Raw genomic sequence first — 25,030 nt, 5'->3', positions numbered from 1 at the left:
ACATTATTATGAAAAACCTTGTGGGATAATTGCCTCATTAAAAACCTTATTTAGGAAAACATAATGAAACAAAATCTTGGTTAAGTGAAAATAGTACACACTACGTTTTAGATTCCCGTTAATGGCAACATCACATTAATCTCCTATTACAAGGAACCTCATTAAGAACTTTTACTAGGAAAACTTAGGGAACAAACTTTGGTTAAAGGAAAATAGTACAATTTGTTTTAAACTAATGGCAACATCACATTAAATTTTTTAGCTGAAGCATTCCAATCTTGTATACTAGTATTTCAAATGTTGTAGTTGGCAATACTTTAGTAAAAAGATTTGTCAAATTATCACTTGAACGAGTATGTTAAACTTTTGGTGAAACATGTTTTTTTTTTTGTCACCTTTTATTTAACCACCTTTCAATTGAGTTATATACATGTTGCATTATCTCTACGTAAGATAGCTGACATATGTTCTTGTGGAGACAAATTACAAATCTTCTAGATATGTTGGTCAACTTTAGTCAAACACACTTTCGACTTGCCTAGTGAATTGTAAATATTTTTGCACGATTTGAAGAGGTAACTAATGTCTATTTTGTCGAACACCATGATAAAACAATGCCTGTTAGAAAACAGTGTTTTTAGGCACAATGGAAGTTTAAAATTTTTCTTAAAAACTAATCTATTCTAATATTTATAGTAATAAACTTTAACTGAAATTATACATGTGTTTTGTACAAAGATTGTCTTGGTTGTTTCTTGATTTTCAACTGATTAATTTTTCCGACTATCCTCGAACCCCAAATTACTTTGAGTGTGGGTTCAAATAATCAAATGGGTGCGAAAAATTTACATAACTTTCAGTAAGTAAGTTGATTCTGTCTATAAGTTGAAAACTATGAGTATTCTTGCAAAAAATATAATTTATTCTTAAAATAAATTGTCATTATTTTTTGGCAGAATATTGGTGATCAAAAGATATGTGTTAGTAGGTTAACTCATAGTTATTATTTATAGAGAATTGGTTCCCGAGTTCTGTTTGAATAAAGTTTTAATTAAATAATAATATTTTAATAGAAAATACAATGTTCCAATAGAACTAGAGCACAAGGAGCGACGACATCCTTAATAAATACTAGGGTTTGTCACCCTATAAAGTAACCAAATCTTATTAAGCCTTTCATGTATTAGATACATTTATATGTGTTATTCGAACTTTTATCCAACACTTCTAATTTATCCAATCCCATAACTATTTTCTAGTACTCAAAATATTATTTAATAATTAATTTAATGACCAAAAATTAGTTAATTAAATTAAATTAATTAAATTATTTTCTCAATCAAATTTTAATTTCGTTTAAGTTATGACAACTTTACGCATTAGAATCCATACAGAAATTAATGTAATTGTCTTATTCAACAAATCCATGATGACTAATTAATTTAATTATTACTGCGAACTTTAATTATTTAATTAGAATAAATTAAATTATAATTTAAAGAAATTAAATTATTTTCTAAGTCATCTTTTGTATTTAGAGAAAAACTTACTCACTACAAATAGTGATACATACAATCTATTTCTTTTACTTATTATTTTCATTCATTCCATAGTCTGTTGGTTCTACATGCAATTCCTTTCGAGTTATCTCAATATGGTGGAGGGATCGAGTGTACATATATAATTAGGGCTCAAATAATTTGTAATTAAGTTTCGATTCTTCGCTTATTAATTACAATTTATTTAATCATGAATTCATTTCACTATAGTATCATGATTGAACTCTCTTTTATTATATATCATTACGAAAGTTACTTTATTAAGTGTTCGTCGATGATATTGTCATAAGTGTGTGACCTTTATAAGATATTATTAATCTCTTTAGGATAAAATTTGTTCTTCTAATATAATCCTATTTTATCTTATGATTTTCATTACATATTTTGATATGTAAAAGTTAATTACTAACACATAGTAATTAAATCATTTACCTTATGATAAATGATCCATGGACACATTTCTTTTCATTAATTATGTAATGTTAATGAGGATATTATTTACCCTTTATTGGGATATGAATTTCACTATTGTGGAATGATGCTACATCATTAAGAAATTGTATACCGAACACACCACTTTTGACTCGTTATCTATTTGAACTCAATCTTTCATTTATAATAAAATATACGAATCACGCCAATATAATCCACAAGGTAAATACTAAAAACAAAAATACGGAGACATATGCCTTATCTTACCCTTTTTACTAACATTATATATTATGAGTATCAAATTCTATAATGTTTATGTAGCAAAGAGCCTGAATCTGTCCAACATTTGGTTTTTTGGATGCGACTTCTCCTGGCAGGTATGGCAACACATGCGAATTGTGGAATGTATCATGCGTCTTTCCGGTGGAACCCTTTTGTTACATGGCAGCAGGCCTCCCCTCTTCTCTCTTGTGATGGCTTATGGAAGATGTCATTCTTCGTCGAGTCTCGGTGGTTATGGCTCCACAGAAACGATATCATTTTCAACGGAAAAGTTGCTAATGTTAGACAACTCATCGGTACTGCGAAATTACGAATGTTGAAAAATGGCCTGAAACCAAGTTCTCCTTCGAGGACATTTATCGTGACCCAAGGTTATTTAGTGTGATTAAAAGGAAGAAATTGAGGCTGATAATTAGCTGGAAGCCTCCTCTATGAGGCCTAAAGTTCAGTGTTGATGGTTCTGCGCGTTGGAACCCTGAACCTGTAGGCATTGAGGGCATATTGTGACAACGGTTCTATCCTAATGTCTTTCTCAAAGGCACGCGAGTCCCATACTTCCGGAAATTTTAGCTGTGAAGTAAGCTTGTCTTATGTTTCCTTCTTTCTTTTTGGTACGAGATGGAAGGGTTTTTATGATTTAATCATTGAAAGTGACTGCAACGAAGTCGTTAATTGGTCCAGAAATTCAAGCAAGAGTCCTCAAAATACGAAAAGTATTGTATCTACTGTGCAAGCTATGTTTAAAGCAGGGGTTTTCAGGCGTAATCCACTGGTTTTTATATGCTGCTAGCAGTTCGAGTTTGGTGCTTGTGCTTTGGCATCTGTATGTTTGTTTTCCTGTCGTGCTTATCAGCATTGTTAAGTTGTTGTTTGCTCTTGGCTGGCTACTTTGCTTGTTTACTGTTCACTCATATTAAATAAATTTCACTTTTTATTAAAAAAAAAATCCATAAAGTAATAATCTTAAGGTAAAAGACACTTGTAGTTTCAAAAATGCTCACTTAGCTTCTCCAGTTTGAAGTAAATTTTATAAATTTCTTGACATCTATTTACCATGCAAATTTTAAAATAAAATAAAAATTATACTCTTATTATTTATTTATGTATTTTCTATTTTGTTTATTTTTTTCTAGTTTTAATTATATAATAATAAAATTTAATTACATAATGAAATGTTATAAAATTATATATTTGACGTTTTCATAAAAATTAAATTTGACTTTAACTAAAATTAAGTATTTAAATTTCTATTTAATTAAGTTATATATTAACTTTATTATGATTACATTAAATTGTTTTCATGTAAAATTAACTAGTTATCATTATTAGAACGTTCTAATGAAAAAGAAATTGTTTAAAATATAAAACATAAAAATAAAAAAAATAAAAAGAATCATCTCAAAGTTAATATATACAATTAAATTAAAATAAAATTGTTAACATGTATTCTCATAAAAATAATTTAAAAAATTAAAAAGTAAAACATAAATCAAATATAATGATCACGGATAATAGTTGTGGTCAATATAGGAGGACGTGAATTCGAGTGCGCTAAAGCGCATTATCCTCCTATTTATGGGTTGAAGAGGGGCTATGAGTAATTTTAGGCATTGTGTGAAAAATAGCATATATGATCAGAACATATAATGAGATTGTTCAAAAAAAAAATAACTTTATAGCAATGATGTCTTTAACTTAATGGCAAAGTTAAGGCCCTAAAAACTTTAAGATCCCATGTTCAAGTCTCAGTCTATACAAATCATGTGTGGATTCTTAGTCTATATTCTTGTCTAGCTTTGATTATATTATGGTTATCAGTCGTGCTTTATAATGATTGATTTTGGTTATAATTATTTGGATGTATTTTTTGTAATTGTGATGTGATTGTACTTGTAAACTAAAAAACTTAAAAATAAATCATGTTTAACATATAATTATATTAGAATATAATGATTTATAATTTAATATAACAATAATTAAAATATTTTATAATTAATTAAATTTTATTATTTTAGTTAAAAATCATTGAAGATAAAAGATTGATGATAACAAAAAAAAAGAAAAAATATGTAATTAATAAAAGATAATTATGATGAATTTTGAAAAAGGAAATTGAGCAACTAAATTTCCTTTATAAATTACTCAAAAATTTTGTAATTCATCAATATATTTAACTAAATAAGTAAATTCATTCTTAGAATTTTAGAAGTTTTAATACAAATAAAATCTTTTCTAAAAATCCCTCACCCAAACACACTTTAATAGATTAGAAACTTTAACTACAAAAATAAATATAAAAACTAGGTAGCCTAATGTAACATCCCTTACCCGGTCCGGTCGTCGGACCGAGCTATGAGATGTTACTACTATAATCAAAACTAAAAACATTAAAATAATCATGCAATAATCATTTGAATCTCAATCGTGATCATATGATGTCATTCAAATAGAAATCGAGACTAAATCGAGTTTACGGAAGCTCTATCGATGATCTGGGCATGAATTAGAATCAAATCGTAAAGTTTGGAAAATTTGGACTTGTAACACCCCGACCCGTGTCCGTCGTCGGGTTTGAGTTACAAGACATTACCGGTCAAAAACCCAACTCGGAATTTTTTTTTTCATAAATTATACCAACTCAACCACAAAATTTCATTCCATATATATATATATAATCACATAACCAATTAAAATCAACATGCATCATTAATCAAATTTCATATACTACCGTGTTTCAAAAATTCAACCATATCATTATCATTTACCTAATCAAAATTTAATATCATTCCAATTCTTAAAACATTTCCAAACATATATGATTATATATCATAAATCAAGCATATACCCAAACATTTATTTGTACACATATTTCATTTCAATTTACTAACTATACTACATATTACAACATAGGTAATCTACCCTGTTTGGACAACCTTTTTACATCAATTTGGACAGCATTCATATACCAAACTAGACAGCATTTTCACACCAAAAATTGGACAGCATAAATACAACAATTTGGGCAGCATTTAAGCATAAAAATTGGACAGCATATATGCAACAATTTGGGCAGCATAAATACAACAAATTGGACAGCATTTTAGCATAAAAATTTGACAGCATATATGCACCAATTTGGGCAGCATAAATACAACAAATTGGACAGCATTTTAGCATAAAAATTTGACAGCATATGTGCAACAATTTGGGCAGCATATATATACCAAATTGAGCAGCATTTTTACATCAAAATTGGACAGCATATATACAACAATTTGGGCAGCATAAATACAACAAATTGGACAGCATTTAAGCATAAAAATTACATGAACATATACCACATTTTGGACCATTAAAGCATATGCATTAATACCGAATTCAAACCAAAAGAGATAAGTCATTTTCGCATGGCTTTTAAATACATATACACATTGGTTCCAAAATCAATATTTTAACTATGCTATACATGTCATATATTTGAGAACGATTTAGCAAAATACCAAAAGAAATTATCGATAGTGTGACGAACTTAGCTGACGATCCCCAAACACGTAGCGATCACCAAAATCTATACATCAAAACAATTATCCAACACATTGTAAGCTAATTTAGCTTAGTAAGTTATAAGCAATTAAACTCTATTATTTAAACCGATATCTCAAATAATATTCAACCAATTCATACTACTAAATCATCTTACCTTTAGCTTACCATATCATAAGATAATTATTCACTTATTACTATGATTTAACTAAAATCAATATAATTACACAACCATAAACATTTCTTCAAATTTAAACACAAGACCATATACATTATGCATTTCCTCATCATGTAATATAAAGAATCATATTATATATATATGATTCCAAATATAATCACCACATAGGTTTAATATCTACAAAGCTTAACCTTAAATACAACCATAATGGTTACTACTCAGGAATTCCAAGTATTTACTCATTTTAATAATCATGATTTCTCAATAAGACAAATACTCAATACTAATAGTTATTCGAAAATATTTAATAAGTTCGCACACTTAGTGCTTAATAATCAAACTCGCACACTTAGTGCTTTGCCATTAAACTCGCACACTTAGTGCTTTGCCATTAAACTCGCACACTTAGTGCTTTACAATTAAACTCGCACACTTAGTGCTTTACAATTAAAATCGCACACTTAGTGTCGAAAGTCAACAACTCAATACATCTTATTTCAATAATTTTATCACTACATGTATATATATATACCATTCAATTCAGCATAATTACTTAGATACTAAGCTGATTTTAAAACGATACAATTATATATATGCTTAATAACTTACCTCGGATGTCGTCGACTAATAGATCGGCTACTAAACTACTTTCGATTTCCCCCGATCTAAATCCGATTTCTTGGTTTCTTGATCTAAACATATTCAAATAAATCTCATTTAAACATATTTTCATTCAATTTAGTCTAAGAACATATAAATGGAAAAATTACAATTTTGCCCCTAACATTTCACACTTTTTACAATTTAATCCTTTTTGCTCAAAACACAAAATACACAAATTTTGACTACACTCCTTAAGGGCCGAATATTCCTAGTGTCTATACAAGCTCATGCATTTTATTTATTTCACATTATAGTCCTTGAAAAAATCATTTTCTCAATTTAGCCCTAATTACTCAAATTCACCAAAAATTCAAAGACAAAACATGTTAATCTAACACTTATATTTCATATTTCATCAACTAACATCATGAAACTCAAACATTCATCAATGGAACATTTCAAAATCATCAACAATTCACAAAATTAAGACATGGGTTTTGAAGTATTCAAAGCAACGATCTCAAAAACGTAAAAATTATCAAAAACCGAACAAAACACATACCTAAATCAAAGGACAAAATGGCCGAACGTAGCTTTCTTCTTTTCTTACTTTTTCTTTTGATGTTTCGGCTATGGATGAAATAATGCATGATTCATTTATTTTATGTTTTATTTTATTAGCATTATATTATAATATTATTATTTTACTTTTACATTTAATATATATAAAAACTATATATATATAAATCATCATGCCGTCCACTACATTTACTATTGGCTAAATTACAACATAAAACCTCCAAATTATAAAGACGACAAAAATTAGGCACTTTCATATTTAACCATCAAATTTTTATTTTACGCGATTAAGTCATTTTCTCAAATTAAGCACAAAAACAATAAAATTATTTCATGAAACTTTCACACATGTAAATTCACACATCATAAACACACAAAATAATATTAAAATATTTTATATTTTATATTTTTTTATAGACTCGAATTTGTGGTCCCGAAACCACTATTCCGATTAGGGTCAAAATTGGGCTGTTACAGGACTCCAAGTCGTGACGAGCCAAATAGTGAGTCATGTCACGACACCAACCCACTTGACATTGGGACTTCACAGGCTGTTGGCCGACGTTGCAACGAGGACTCTGATTTTTGTAAAATAAGACCATTTGGTACGTACTTTGTGTCAAGCCAAACCATATGCTCAAATAATGCATATATGGCCATTCAAACTTGCACAAAACCAACTAAAATGCATACCAACATATCCATTTAACCAACCACAAGACCAATCAAGCTATCCCATATAAAATGAACACTTTACTAGCTTAACAACTTATGTATCCATTAAATACTCAAACATAGCTTACCATTCACTTACCACATTCCAATTTTAACCAAAAATCAATCAAATATACCGTTTATGCTTCAACCACTGCTTAACAAAATGCCAAAGTTCACATCTTATTACACAACACATTTACCATTAAAGTTAAGTACAATTCAAGGAACAAAACTAACACCATTCAAGATAACATCTAAGCATAATAAGGCATATACCCAAGAATCATGTATTCAAGCATTCTTATATCACTTTGTTAAATGAATACTACTTTCATAGCTATAGAAATAACCAACCATTACATATATAGATATGACATAAATTCATTCCAAATCCAAGTCACATATTTGATTCAAAATAACATATCTCAAGGTTCACACATATACATGACATTTCCTATACACGTCATATAATCAGGTCCAAAACGAAAGGACTATCGAATCGAGTACTGGATAGTGTGAGCTTTGGGGATGATTTGATAGACACGTACCATAAAATATCAACTACAGAAGACAGAAAACGAAACAGAGTAAACATTTCATATGCTTAACAAGTTCATAGATAAAATATGCAGTAACTTACCTTAGAACACAAAAAATACACAAATACAGTTAATTTACAAGACATTTTAAAACTTGGCATTTTAATTCACAAGAGATAGGTGAGTCCATAAATAGCAAAACTTTTCAATTTAGCATTTCATTCAATTTAGTCCATTCACTCAAGTCCAATACATGCATTCAAATCATTCATCACTTCTACTTAATCAAATTAGCTTGATGAACATTAGCAAAAAGGTTCGGGTACTAGGGTATCTACACCACACCAGAGAGCATCATAGTGCTATACAGAGGCACCGAAGTGCAATCCCGTACAAGTGCGCAACTAGCCTTATCGACATGCCAATCATATCTTTATCGTTTACTAAGTTCAAACGGACATTTATACAGAATTCAAAACATTTACGTTGCTGTAGCATTTCCATGAATCAAATCATATGACAAAACTATATCATATCCATTCAACATTCCACATGAATTATAATTATAACATACGCGAAACTTTACAATTAAGTCCATTTCTCACCTTTTATGCTAACTTGTAAACATTGTAACATACATTCAAACACTATAAATTCACAATTCAACCACAATTAATACATATAAGTACATAATACCCTATTAACTTACTAGATAAAAATAATAATGATTGACTTGTCGGGACTAATATGTAATTTTTCCTTGTTCTTGATTATCTACTAGTTGGTTCAAAACTTGATCTATACGATAATTCATTTTAATTTATCAGTTCCAATTACATTAAGATCTCTAATTCTATGCATATGACAGCTTAATTGCATTTTCATAATTTCTCTAAAATTTTCATTTTATTCAATTTAATCCCTAGAATCGAAACAACTATAACTTTCACATTTAAGTTTCGTTTTTCAAATTGTTTTCAATTGCATCCTTCTATAACCCTCTAGAATAAAAATTACAAAAATTTCATGTCACTTTTGGCATTATTACATTTTAATCCTTAAACTCAAAACTAACAAATTTCGTTTTACAATTTAGTCCATAATCAAATCTAAGCTAACAACCAAACTATTTAACATAAAAATTCATCAATGAAAACATTTCAAAACTCTAACAGTTTTACAATTTAATACTCGGATTAGCTAATTAAGCTACAACAATTTTAAAAACATAAAATTTATGAAAAACGAATTTCAAAATCACTCACATGAAATGGAGAAGAGTTTGGCCAAATCCCTAGCTCCTTGACAATGGTGGAAACGGGTAAAAGAAAGAAAAAATGATGAAGATGATATGTTTTCTCATGTTTTAACATATTTTTATTTTCTTTTTAATTAAATCTTAACACATATTTTAACATAAAAACAATTACCAACCGTCCCACTAACTTAAAAGTGACTAAATTGCCATTTAAAACTTTGAAAAAAAAAAATCTTAATTAAGCCTTTTACCTAATAAAAATCAATAACAATTAACTTTTATGTTTTTTTTACGATTTAATCATTATGCCTTAATTATTAACCGTTCAATAAAACTACCGGACCGAAATTTACTGACTCGATCATTGAAAAATGAGACTCCAAAACTACCATTTTCAATACGACTGAAAATCAAATTGTTACACAAAATCAAAAATGGTTATAGCTTGTGTTGTGTAAAATAACCTCGCCATTCAATTAGTTGGGTGAAAATAATTATTCTTAGATCAAACTCTCTTTCTATTATAGTTATATTTAAATTATATTCATGTTGATTTTTTTTACGAGTAATCCGAATTTAAATTATTTTAATAAAAAATATTTTTTTTATTGCCATGGAATTAAGTCTTAACCTAATCTTTCAACCATAGTATAATATAATCAAGTTGAAAAATATAAAACCCACAATCTTCTCCCGTTTCTTTTTTCTCTCTCCGTGGAATTTTTATCTGTTTGTTTCTCTTCTCTTAAGAAAAAAAAAAGCATTGACCTTGGCTAATTAAGTATATCCCTCCTCCCTGGATTACCTTGCCTTTAAAGCACTCTTTTCCCTCATTTTCATGCTTCTTTTACTCTCCTTCACAATCCAACCACTCACCTCCTTTCATCCAGACAACTCCACTAGCATGCTTGAATGTCCAGAGACAGGTAAACTTCTTTCCCAAATTAATTCAATCATGAATGAAAACCCAAATCATCACATCTTTTAGCTTATTACTCATAGATACTTATGTGTGTGATATTAGTGGTTCCAGAGGCTTGTAACTAAATAGAATACATGTATGGAGTATTCAAAAGTTGTTGTATTTGTTGTTAATCTGTCAGGGAGAGATTGGATGAAATAGGGAAGAAGATCAAGACAGATGCAGTTGGTGAAATGGGGAGGAGACATCTGTTGGGTCCGCCTGGAACCTTGAATACCATCACACCTTGTGCAGCATGTAAGCTCTTGAGAAGAAGGTGTGCTGAAGAGTGTCCTTTCTCTCCTTATTTTTCCCCACATGAACCCCACAAATTTGCTGCTGTTCACAAAGTTTTTGGTGCAAGCAACGTCTCCAAGATGTTAATGGTAACACCCCAACTCTCTCCTTTTCTTTTTTTTTGCTTTCCCCAAGTTCCCTTTCTTATATACATAGAATATTTGCAGGAGGTGCCAGAGAGCCAAAGAGCCGATGCGGCAAACAGTCTGGTTTATGAGGCAAACTTGAGGCTAAGAGATCCGGTATACGGGTGCATGGGTGCCATCGTAACTTTGCAGCAACAAATGCAGAATTTGCAAGCGGAATTGAACGCGATAAGAGCTGAGATACTGAAATACAAGATTAGAGAAGTTACTAATAGTAACATCCTCCCTTCTACTCATCCTCACACTCACACTCACGCTACTTTAGTTTCTGGTGGGGCGGTTTCAGTTGCTGCTTCATCTTCCCCTCTTCCACCTCCACCTTCTATTGTTGTCTCAACCTCTTCCTCATCTTCCGCATCTTCTCTCTACACGTCGGCAACTAGTGCAACCGGCTATAGCTCCATTTCTAGTGATAATGTTCCATTCTTCAATTAATTCTACAACCCCATTGATAATAATAATAATGTTATTATTAGTTATAGAGTGGAAAGCTAAGGACAATACTGTTTTAGTTTGATTTCCCATTTTTCATATATCGATGGAGAAATACCCCGCAGAAAAAGAAATGAAAACTTGGGATCTTACGGCCTTGATTGATCCCATCCGAATTACACTATCGCTATCAGAATCAGATTTCAAGTTTTCATTTCTTTTTATGTACTTTGAACCAATTGAGTAGTAATTTTGTTCTATCTTCCCTTGTAATTTCCATGGCTATGAGCAATACCTTTGGCTGAGAGACAAATTTCTAGTAATTAATACAGATTAGCAGCTTCGTCTTCCAAGCAGCCATGTGTTGTTTATTTCCTCTCCCGAGATTAAAGTGCACTGAAAATGTCAACCCATTAATTGTTGAAATAAGAAGCATGCTTGCCAGCAAATGGCAACAAAAATGGTCAACACAATCCACCTAGACCTAGCTTGCTAGAGAAGATCAGTGAGTATAGCTAAGAGGTGTATTTTCCACCAGGAGACGGTGGACGAGATCTATCATTAACCATCACACGTGCAGGTAATTAATATGCTAATTGGAGTTTGACTAAGCTTCTCTTCATAATTGTTAGTGCAAGCGCCATGGAAGAAGGAATGACCTTAAAAGCTTGTATTGCATTGTACTGTATTTGTATAAGAATAGGAAGGTGTGCAAGGGAGACAAATAGCATATGCTGTCTCATGCTGGTCCTGATCCTGATCCTCCCCATGTGAAGTTGAAAACTTGCAATCAATTTGGAATATATATTGTCATTAAATTCCCTCTTTTTTTTATATTTTGTGTAACACTTCTTGAGATTTGAGTTTGTGAAGACTTGTTAAATTTGCATGCATCGTTTAGATGAATCTCATAATAAATTTCTTCCGAGTCAGAAGATGACAACCTTTTTAACCCTAAAAAACTTGGGGTAGGTCTCCTGGATTTGTGAAAACAGGTTGGAGAAGATATCGACCTACTTCCACACGATATGCTGTCTTTGTCTATGCATATATAATTATATTCATTGTGGGCCAAAATACAGGCATATTTCTCCAGCTGGTATAGAGTATAAAATAGAGTAAAGAGATGGAGCAACCATAATCCCTTTGTATTTCTCAAAATGTGACTACTTCTTGTTAATTAGTAAATGTACATGGCAGTACTGTTTTAACTACCATATTAAACAGTATAAAATAATTGCTTATCAATTTAATAATAGGGATATTAAAAATGCAAATTAAACCTACATATACAGAGAGGGGGTGGTACTGTTCCGGTACTGCTTCTACCGGTCGAAACGCTCCAATCCGATGGTAAACAGGAACAATAAATTTTAGGTTTCGTTCCGGTGCAAATTCTAATCAGTACCGATCGATTGTACTGATGTATACCGGTTGATTTCTCCTGTACCATTCGAAATATATATTAAATTTAGATTTAAAATTTTTAGTATTTATTTTGAATTTGTTGAATTATGAATTTTTATATACATAGTATTTGTTTAATTTATTGAATATTTCTTTTGCTTGTCTATTTTGAGTTTGTTTAATGATGAATTGCATTTACGAAGTTTATTAAAGAATATTTTATATGATTGATAAATATTTTTTATCTTAAAATTTATATATGATGAGATTTGGACCATACAGCTAACATTTTTAAAATTTTTCTTTATTACTTCAACAAAATTTTATTTTTGATGAGTATTTTATGTTTAAGATTTATTTAACCTCATTATTTCGTATTTGTAAATACTTTGTATATACATATATAAAATATTTTAAAACAATAACGATAAACTCAAGCGATACACTAAAATAGACCGTTACCATATCGATATATAGAAGAATGTATGATGAAGAGGGAAGGAAGGAAGAGTAGTTTTTGTTATGAGGATGAACATGACAATTAAAACAGGATGGGGTTGCTTTTGGCTGTATATATTATCAAAGGTCAAAACGTCGGCTATGGTTTCCTTGGCGTGTGGAGCTCAACCTGATGGGTGAACCCAACCAAAATATGAATAGCCGCCAACAGAGTTTCACTTCTGTTGATTTCGTTGTGTTGTAATAATAAAATCTTGAAAGAATTTATGTATAGATAGTTTAAAATTTTATAAAAATACCAATAGTCATCATTTATAACATAATATAAAAAGAAAATAGGCAATTATAAAATAAAATAAAAAGTTAGTAAAATACCAAATAAAAGCGTCTTGAAAGTGTTATGGTTGCTTGAAATGTTGGCATCTCAGTTTGTTTAATCCTAATTTACCGACAAGGGGCTAAGGAGGTTCTTAATATACGATAATAATAATAGTAAAGTATTCTATGAAATAAAGACATTTCGTCCTTTTTTAATTATTTAATAATATTTTAGTAATTTTTTATATTATTAATTTAATTTAGAATTCTGAACTTCAAATCTAAGACCGTGAACTTCGAACTCTGAACTCTAAACCAAAAGGTTTTGTTCAAGGTTTAGGGTTCATGGTTGATGATTTAGGGTTTGAGATTCATGATTCAATGTTCAAGGTTCAGGTTTAAAAATTGCTAAAATTATGTATTAATGACATGAAAAAAAATTATTGAAATATCATTAAATAATTAAGAAGGGATACAGGATGACGTGACGCCCCTATTTCATACAATCCTTTCTCGTAATAATAATAAAATAAGCACAAGTTAGGAAACCAAATTTAATTGAATAATATAGCCTTTGTTGTTTATTATATAATTGATGCCATCAATTTAATTTTTATTATTTATAAAAATTATCACATTTTATAATAATTTTAATTTTAATAAAATTAAATAAATTATAAATAAAATATTGATTTTATTAAAAGAACTTTCTTAAAATGAGATTATATATAATTTATAGTTAAATTATTCCTTAAAAAGTTATAGTTAAATTATCTCTTCACTAATTGAAAAGTAATATATAATACTTATAGTTGTAAATAGTAAAAGAAAATGAGCTTGTAGAATATTTTAAATGATTAAAATACATTTGATTGTTTTTTATATTATTGTATTCACATTAGAATTGTCGAAACCACCTTTAATTTTAAAAAAAAGGGAAGTCGACTTTGAAAATGAAAATGGAGTCGCCACCGATCCTTTATCAAGGTGTGATCGGATTACCTAAAAACAAATTTGGTCTACAAATTAAAACAATGGATATGAGGAAGGGTTAGCAACCTCATAACGCCCAAAATTGGTACCTAATTAATTAACAGATGTCTTATAGTCGAATAATGAGAATCCAAGATTTTTCTTTAAAAAGAAAAATTCCCCTTTGATTAATACCATAAATTTTTTAGAAAAACATTTGAATAAATTTGATCGAGGGTAAAAGGTTTTCCCACCTCGAGACAACAAAATGTCGTACCCCGTAAGTTAGGATACAACATTTAGATTCTCAAGAATAAGCTAACCTTTAAAACTTTATTGAAATTTAACGACCTTAAAATATTTAGCCGTTTTAGTTCAACGAGAAAATCGAAACCCCGTAAGTTAGAGTACGATTTCTCAGAGTTCCAAATAAGACATCTAGCTTGCCTTTGATTTTATTAAAAACATATATTTTCGAAAATAAAAAGGACCTTTCGAATTAACAAGAAAATCGAGACCCCGTAAATTAGGGTACGATTTCTCAAAACTTCAAAACGTATTATAAAACCGACTCAAAACGTATTTAATTGATTAGCTTGACATAAAAAAAAATAATCTCATACATTAAAATTTGGCTCACAATACAATAATGAGAAATAAGTGTGTAATGGCATAATAGTGCATATCCAAGATAAAATAGTACATAAATGCTAAAGTGCCAATCAAGGTATACATATACATAACAATTGCCACACATCATATACTATGCAAACATTCAAAGGCTAATGTACTAGAATCCAAGGCATTAAACAAATTAATACTTAAGAAAAGACATTCACAAAAGGAGATTCAAAATAATATACATATATACATTGATCTTAACTGAATAATACTTGAAAACCTTTTTTAAAAGAAAAAATGCATATACAAAGCTATAAAAGTTTAGATGAACCAAACATATAATAAAATGGGGGCTTAAAGTTCGTATTATATAAAATGGATTTTTATTAAAAATAAAAACGTATTTAAAAGAAAATGTATAGTTACTGTTGACACCATTTTTTGTAAAAACGGGGTCGACTTGGATTTTAAAAATGAAAACAAAAAAGGGAGTCGCCACCAATCTTTTTTGATAAGGTGTGATCGGATCACCTTAAAAAGTGGTTGTTTCTTTTTTTTTATAAAAGATTTAATTTTATTAAAACAACGATTTTGGTCCACGAAATTCAAAATATGAGTTCGGGAGTCGGTTACGTACGAGGAAGGATTAGCACCCTCGTAACGCCCAAAAATTGGTACCTAGTTGATTAGTTAATTTCTTAATGTCGAAGATTGAAAACTTTGAAGAGTTTTAAAGTACGATCCTTGAAAATTTGAACGACATAGATTGAAATTTAAGAGGATATTTGGCTATTTAGTCGAACGAGAAATCGAAACCCAGCACATTAGGGCACGTTCTCTCGAATTTCCAAACGCAAAACATTGCCTCGTTTTGAAATTTTGAAAGGATATTCAACTATTTGGTCAAACGAGTAATCGAAACCCAACACGTTAGGGCATGTTTTCTCGAATTTTCAAATGCGAAATATTGCTTTATTTTGAAAGTTAAAAAGGATATTTGACTATTTGGTTGAACGAGAAATCGAAACCCAGCACGTTAGGGCACGTTTTCTCGAGTTTCCAAATGCGAAATATTGCCTTATTTTGAAAGTTTCTTTTTGATGTATGGTGTTAGTAGGCATAACAAAACGGAAATGAATAAGACAAGCTAAGCATGAATAATACAACAATCATCAAAACGAAATAAATAAGTATAAGAGACGAATCAATCACATAATATCAAATAAATAAAAGAATAGAATTAAAATGTCCCTTTCAAAAAAAAATAAACACGTGAATAAATAAATAATAACAACAATAAAGAAGATGAACAAAAATTATGAAAATATAAAAGATATACATGTATGTACACACACATATATATATATCATAAAAATATATGAAAAAGAAGTATGTATATATGTATATTCATAAAAACAAAATGTATGTATATATATATATAGATATGGGTACAAATTACAAAATAAATAAAAATATATACGAGCTTCTATGTATATATAAATAAGTTATAAAAAGGCATATAAGTGTATATATCGTGAAAATGTATGTATGTACATATGTATTTTAGAAGCATAAAACCAAGGATAAATATGTATGCATGTATTTGTACGACTTATATGTATATATATATATAAAGAAAAAACTATGTATATGGATATATTACACATATATAACAAAGTTTGAAAGATAGGAAGAATATAAATAACATCAATACAAATATAGTAATATTAATATAAAGATAAATGTCTTTGATATTTAAACTAGTTAATATAAATGCATATAACGATAGTAAAACAAATAATAATCATGATAAACTCCAATTTATTAATATAAAATAATTAAAACAATCAAACAAAATCGACTAAATTGAATTTAGAAACAAAACATGGGGTCTAGAGTGTAAATAATCAGAAAATGGATCCCAGGGACCAAAATAAAATGCGCTGCAAAAGCGAGGGACTGATCAGGCAATAGGCCCAAGCCCTGAAGCGCAGCATTTATGCGCGGACTTAATTGGAACATGCAGCAAATTTACGGGACCAAATTAAATAACAAAGAAACAAGCAGAAGGATCAAATCAAAGCAAAACAAAAATGAAAGGGACCGAGGGCGCAAATAGCCCATTCGTCAGAAACGTGCGGATCCCCTGGAGCGGGTCGGGTCATGCGCAGATCTTAAGGGCCAAAACGGCGCCGTTTTATTTTTACTATTTAAACTAAAATATTTTTTTACCCCCATTTCAGCCCCATTTCTGAAAAAAAAATCGAACTCTCCCCCTTCTCTCTAGGCTTCCAGGCCCGGCCTATGATGCCGGCGGGCTCGCGCGTTGGCTGTGCCACACTCCGTCGTAGCGCCGCCGTGCCTAAAGGCCAAAACCTAAATTTTCTTTTTTTTAGATCCATTTTCTCCCTTTTTTTAAAAAAGTAATAGACCCGATTTGGGTATTCCGAAAACTGAAACGGAAGGGAAACAGAATGGCCTTTCGACCTTTGTCTTTTTGGTTGCGACCCGAACGAACCCTTGAAGGGTTTTCGTGGCCTAAACGAATGGAGGGGGTCTCCGACAGCGGCACACGACCCGATCTTAGGTACGTTTCAACCTCTTTTCGTTTTTTTATTCCTATAATAGTACCCGAAAAAAGGAAAAAATAAAATCTAAAAAAAGAAGCAGAAGTTTGAAATAAAAATATCAACCTTGGATTTTTTTCTTGATTGATTTTTGTTCTCTGTTGTATTTCTCTTGTTGTGTAAAGATTACATTTTTCCTCAAGCTTTATAGCCGATTACAAAGATTCGTTTTTTTCTCTACGTTCTGTCCTCTATTTTTGCTTTGTTTTGCAGGGTTAGGCAAGGTCAACAGAGGTGACCTTGCCATTTCGGTGCAAAGGGGAGGCAGACCTCGGGACGAAGCACCTCTGGTGGCCCGAAAGGGGGGAACGGCGCGAGAGGGGAGGGAACTCTAGGGTTCCCTAGGGGTGTTCATTCGGTTAACCGACCCGAAATTACTATAACCGAATTAACCGACCTTCCAAAAATTTTAACCGTTAACCGAACCGATTTTTTTTAAAAAAAAATTAACCGAACCGAAATTTTTTCGATTAATAAGGTCAGTTAACCGAATTAACCGAACATTATGTATTTTTATTTTGGTTAAAATTACCCGAATTACCGAATTACCGAATTAACCGAATTAACGAATTAACTGAATTACGAAAAATACCGAATAACCGAATTTTTATTTTTATTTTAAAATTTAAAAATTTATAAATTATTAAAGTAAATTGGGTTTTAGACTTTAGTAAATTGGGTTGTCTTTTAGTTTTAGTTTTATTGGATTGGGTAATTGGGTAAACTTTAGTTTTAGTTTTATTGGGTTGGGTAATTGGGTTGGGTAATTGAGTTTGAAATGGGTTGGATAATTTTATTTATTAATTTTTTCGTTTAACGAAAATTTTGATTAACCGACCAGTTTCGAACCGAATTAACCGTTAACCGAAAAATCATAAAAAAAATTAACCGACCCCCGACCGAAAAAAATTCGGTTAACCGACCAATTAACCGAATTCGATCGGTTAACCGAATTTTTTCGGTTTTACCCGAATTATGCACACCCCTAGGGTTCCCTGGTGCTTGCTTAGTTTTTGGGCCCCAATGGGTCGTTTAGGGTTTTAAGAATTTGGGCCGTTTCGGGCCCGTTGTACATAAGTTGTTTCATTTTGCGCCCGGGCATAAATTGGGTCCTACAGTTACTATAAAAAAAACCCATGTGTATATAAAAATAATATTATACAAAAATTGCTATCATATTAATCCTTTACAGCATAAGAAAGAAGTGTATTTATGAAAATAAAAATCATTAAAAGTATTATATTAGATTTTTTTAAAAGGATCAAATAAAATAAAATAAAAATATATTATAAAATTAAATAATAATACTTGATAAAAAAAACTAAAATAATAATACATGGTAGAATAAAATTACATATAAAAAATTTAAATAAACTGTTATAAAAAAATAGTACTTGCGTTAATAATAATAGATAATAATAATATTATTAAATTATTTTTTAAAAAAACAAATTGCAAAAAGGAAAAAAACCTAAATAACCAATAAATGAAATTAAAACAAAACGGATGACTAATTTGCAACGCGCGCATTATATAAGGGGCCAAATTGAAAATAATCTGTCTCCCCAAAACGCTGCACAGCAACAGGGATTAAAACGTCACACGGGTAAAATATTTGGGCCAAATTAAAAAAAAGGCAACGGGTTTGATTAAAACGTGTCGCAAAAGGGAGGGCCCAACTGCGCAAATTGACCATTTAGGCCAGAACGCGCGGACCTTGGTTGCGGGTCGGGTCGACGCGCGGATCTGGGCTTTCAAATGGCGTCGTTTTGCTCTTTAGCTAAGTAAAAAAAATTTAAGAACACATTTTATTTCATTTTTTCCCTAAAAAACTGCCCTGCTCAGTTTAGGGTTTTTTCTTTTAACCCTTGAGCCGCCGTTCCATCTTGTGCCAACGCTCCGATTGCGACGGAGACGACATCAATTCAATGACTCCGGCAAAAAAGGTAAGTTTCTTTTCCTCCTTTCTTTATATTTTGGGGAAAAAAAAAACAAAACGAATAATCTAAAAGAATGGCGAACACCAAATAAAGCAAAACGGAAAAAAATCACCTTTATATTCAAAGAAAATTTTTGTATCTCTCTTTAATCTTTTTCTCTGTATTTTAGTATCTGTCTCTGTATTTTTTTGTCTCCCCTTTTTACATATTTCCCCTTTTTTGTTATTTTTCACTGTTTTCTCTCCATTGGACTCCTTGAGTCCGTTTTGTAGGTGAACGTGGGGGATACGGCGCGCGTGGAGGAGGCCGGTCCCAAGACGTGCGGCGGCTAGAGTCTAGGGAGACTGTTTAGGGTTTCTTAATTTTAGTTTTGTTGGGCTAGGGTTTGTAGTTGGGTGTTGGGCCTGCTATTGGGCTTGTAAAAACTAGACTGTGACCACCAGTTTATTTTTTGGTTTGTACAGGCCTGGGCTAATTGGGTCTGTTACAGCTGCCCCTCTTTGCTCATTGTTGTGTAACAAGAATGAAGCAAAGACTAAAAAAACCCAATTATGCCCGGTCTTGCTGAGCCTCGACTTCTTCAGTGCTTCTCTTCTTCAAGAAGCCTCGTTCTACCCACTACATCCTCAGAGGTATAGAACTGGTGCTTCAATCCACTCCACTGCAATGTCAGGGAAATAGGATTCGTACGTTGTAGCTTCTCAAAAGAACAAAATTTGCTATCTTTAATTCGCTCCACTGCCACTTCAAGGAGATAAGACTTATAGCTTCAACTTGTTCTGCTGCAACTTAAAGATAAATCTGATGCGATCTGCTCTACTGCAACTTTAGAGAGATGAGATCTGTGGTTTTAATCCACTCCATTGCAACTTCAAGGAGATAGGACTGGTTACTTTTGTCTGCTCCACTGCTATTTTGGGGAGATAAGACTTGTATCTTCAATCTATTTCACTGCCGATATAGGAAGACAAGGTCTGCTATCTTTGATCTACTTCGCTGCCAATACAGGAAGACAAGATCTGTTATCTTTGATCTACTTCGCTGCCAATACAGGAAGACAAGATCTGCTATCTACTACGCTGCCAATACAGGAAGACAAGATCTGTTATCTTCGATCTACTTTGCTACCAATATAGGAAGACAAGATCTGCTATCTTTGATCTACTTCGCTGCCAATACAGGAAGACAAGTTCTGCTATCTTCGATCTACTTCGCTACCAATATAGGAAGACAATATCTGCTACCTTTGATCTACTTCGCTGCCAATACAGGAAGACAAGATCTGTTATCTTCGATCTACTTCGCTACCAATATAGGAAGACAAGATATTCGATCTACTTCGCTACCAATATAGGAAGACAAGATCTGTTATCTTTGATCTACTTCGCTACCAACATAGGAAGACAAGATCTACTATCTTTGATCTACTTCGCTGCCAATACAGGAAGACAAGATTTGTTATCTTCGATCTGCTTTGCTACCAACATAGGAAGAAAAGATCTGCTATCTTTGACCTACTCCACTATTGCTCGGGGAGATAAGGCTGCTATCACCGGTTTGTTCTCTGGGGAACATGACCTGTATAATTCACTTTAGGAACCTAATTATGCCTAGTGATTTAGATGTCATGATCAGAATGAATCAAATGCTCCTAACTAGACGTGTATGAATGACATGCAATGTCATGAAAATGATCCCTTAATTATTGAGTTGTTATTGCTCATTATTCGTTAAGGCTTTATTCGTGACAACCATGTTTTGACAACAAAATCTGAGGAGATAGTCTTAATCTAGAATTTCCTTTCTAGATATTTCCAACCCTTAAACTTGGAAAAAGTTATAGTTAAATTATCTCTTCACTAATTGAAAAGTAATATATAATACTTAGTTGTAAATAGAAAATGAGCTTGTAGAATACTTTTAAATGATTAAAATACATTTGATTGTTTTTATATTATTGTATTCACATTAGAATAAAATTATATATTAGTAAAATTTTAAAATAATTTATTAAAGATGAAATTATATTTTGTATTTACATTAAATTATACTTTTATTACATTTTAAAATTATTCAATTTTAAGTTATTTGTAAATTAAATTTTTAATGTTATAAAACTAAAGCTTACTAATTTATCAGCATTCAAGATTTAGAAATTTTCATTAAATTAGTAGTTAAAAATTTTAAAATGGTAGAATTTCACATTTTCCATAAATTTTATGGTTTCAATTTCTTTTATAATTGTAATGTTTTAATTATGTTCAATAATTAGAATAATATCATTTTACAATAAATAATACGTAAAATCACATGCAATACATGTGATATTAAAACTAATAATAAGAAATAGTTTAATACATTTTTATACAATATCTATAATTATCCATATTCTCTCATTAATCCTTAAATAGAATTCACGTTTTATATGAAAATTAACGCCAACAGAAATCAGAATCAATCACCTAATTTTACACCCATTTATATAATATCTCATGAAAAGATGATTATAACTTTGATTGCAAACATTAGTATCATTAATTTCTACACGTACGTAATTTTATATATCTAGATATTGTAATTTACATCACGCATTTAAATCTAGTGCCAACTTTTGAGAATCTTGCCGGCAATGCTAAACTGATATTGCATTGACCATTTATATTAAGATTTAGATTCGGACATTTACAAGCAATTCCATAGATATGAATACAACTTATTATGCAGTTGATTCGAAAAGTGTAAAGATTTGAACACAAAATAAGATGGTTTTGTAAATAGGTCAAGTCTCGAGTAAGATTTTTTAATCTGATTTCAGTCCGGCCCAAATCAATTGTTTTGCTGTTATTTTAGAAATATTTGTTTGCTAAGTTACAACTATTTTAGTATTATTTAAGTATAAAGATTTTTTTAATGTATTTTCAATTTGTTAAGAAATATTAATTTAATGTTTTTAGTATATTTGATATATTATAAAAATAATCTAAAAGAAATTAATACAGACAGATCAGGACGGACTCAGATTTAACATTTTTAATTTGGGTCAGACTTAAACAGAATTTTAAACCCATTTTTTAAACCAAATCGAATCTAAAAACGAACTTAAAATTTTACACCGACCCAACCTGAATTCCATCAGAACCATGAGCAGATATATGAATATAATACTTCTTTTTTTTTTCTTTCTTTCATTAGATGTAGCTCTTATTAAATTATTGATTTGTGGTGATTATTTTTACTTTGTTGTTAAATTAGCCGTCTTGACTTAACAAGGGAGATTAGGGTCTGCATCACATCACATGGGCTTTTTTGGTTGAAGGAAATATAATATAATCCGTACATATTAGTCTTGTTCCCATATCAATATTTAATATGAAAATTAAGAAATTGGGATGTATGTATATATTATATTATTTCCTTAATTAATTGTAATATATTTTAGATATATACTATTTTAATTAATAATTAAAATATATTATATTAATTTTAATTAATTAAGAGTTTCTGTTTAATAATTTAAAATTCTGTTTCTAAATTTTTAATTAAACAGACATTTTCTAAAAAAATTATGTGTTCAATAAATACAATATGATTTTTATTTTTCGTTTTAAACATAATATTAATTATATTTTTAGATATTAGTAAAATTAGAATTAAAGTCTATTTTAAATATGTTTATTTAATTTAACTTTTTTAATATGTTATAAACAAATTTTAAACATATACGCACAATTAATAAAAATTAAAATAAATATGTAATAAAATTTCTAAGGAAATTTAAATTTAATTATGATTTATAACATATTTATTTTTATGTAAACTATTTATAAAAATCATTTAAACACCTTTTAACTTAATTTAATTGAAAATTTGTATACAATTTTTATTTATTTATGACCTTTGTATATTTGTAATACCATTTATATTATAATGTCTCTCTCAAATTTTTTCTACTTTTTAATTGACAATATTTTACAAAATATATACTTATGGTATCATATTAATAAATCTATAATATAAATGGAAATAAAACATAATATAGTAAACAAAAATTGAGAATATAATGAGATTTTTTTGTTATATAAGGATTTTATTGTATAAAAATTTGTATGAGTGATAATCTTTAACACTCATTTTTTTATATACATCATACAAATTTTTTTTGATCAATCTCATTATAGGTTCTGATCATATATGCTCTTTTTAACATAATGCCTAAAACTACTCATAGCTTCTCCCCAACATATAAACAGAAGGATATGTAATATGTTTTAGCACACTAAAATCCATATCTTGCAGTGGCAACAATACCCATACTAATCAAGTTAAGACTCAATTATCGGTTCAAAAGTAACTTGAAAAGTAAATAAAAGTAAAATCTATATTAGAAAGAAGGAAAATGAAAATAAGAATTGAAAATTGAAAAAATTAAATGAATATCATAATACATAATAAAATCATTAATAATTTTTCAAAAAATTGAAAGAAAATCAATATATTCATTGAAAAAATGCATAATTGGAAAAATGAAATGTACAAAGTAAAACAGTAATATATAAAAAAAATTGAATACTAATTTTGTGTGCAAAAATCTTATTTATAGGTTAAAATATACTAAATACATAGACATACAATTAATTACTTTACCAAAAATATTATCTACTTTCCCTAAATTGTTTTTTTTCTAAGTAATGGGAAGAGGACTAAAACATGTCACTAAAGGACTACTGAAATAAAGATGGGCTGTCAAGAACATAGAAGAGGTACAATAGGTGGTTGGTCAGATCTAGGTTCTCCCATCTAGGATCTTTGGAGAAGAGAATCAAGTTGGCCCTTACGAACAGCTTGATGCACCATCTCCCTTCAATCCTTTAAGAGAAACGTGGCAAAAGGAAGGAAAATCAGTGGGCCGCTGAAACAAATATGGAATAGGACGTTCGAAACTTCTTAATCTTTTCATTCAATTTTATTTGAAGGCACAAAAGAATGAAAATCCGGAAGCTCTTTTTTGTAATTGTAATTATAATGCCAAAAAATCAAATTGGCATTGTCGAAACCATTTTTGAAAAATAAAAAATTTTAAGGTTGTCGACTTTAAAAAATGAAAATTGGGAGTCGCCACCAATCTTTTATTAAGGTGTGATTGGGTCACCTAAAAACGAC

At 30.0% G+C, this 25,030-nt stretch overlaps 1 protein-coding gene and 1 long non-coding RNA gene across 2 annotated transcripts; one reads left to right on the top strand and one right to left on the bottom strand.

Annotated features, from left to right (window-relative positions):
- Positions 1-5,492: 5,492 nt before the first annotated feature.
- Positions 5,493-7,247, bottom strand: LOC105789896 (uncharacterized). The gene is made up of 3 exons (XR_001132368.2): positions 7,160-7,247; positions 6,604-6,686; positions 5,493-5,841 (listed from the first exon to the last, which is right to left on the bottom strand). It is a non-coding gene; the product is annotated as an uncharacterized LOC105789896 (long non-coding RNA).
- Positions 7,248-10,414: 3,167 nt separating this feature from the next.
- On the top strand, positions 10,415-12,360 carry LOC105789056 (LOB domain-containing protein 15). The gene is made up of 3 exons (XM_012616263.2): positions 10,415-10,616; positions 10,794-11,037; positions 11,116-12,360. Exons 1-3 carry the CDS (start codon positions 10,603-10,605, stop codon positions 11,527-11,529), a joined length of 672 nt encoding a protein of 223 aa, XP_012471717.1. The 5' UTR covers positions 10,415-10,602; the 3' UTR covers positions 11,530-12,360.
- Positions 12,361-25,030: the final 12,670 nt, after the last annotated feature.

The sequence above is a fragment of the Gossypium raimondii genome, chromosome 2 (genome assembly GCF_025698545.1).
Source record: "Gossypium raimondii isolate GPD5lz chromosome 2, ASM2569854v1, whole genome shotgun sequence".
NCBI lineage: Eukaryota > Viridiplantae > Streptophyta > Magnoliopsida > Malvales > Malvaceae > Gossypium > Gossypium raimondii.
This window is presented reverse-complemented; position numbering and strand designations above follow the sequence as displayed.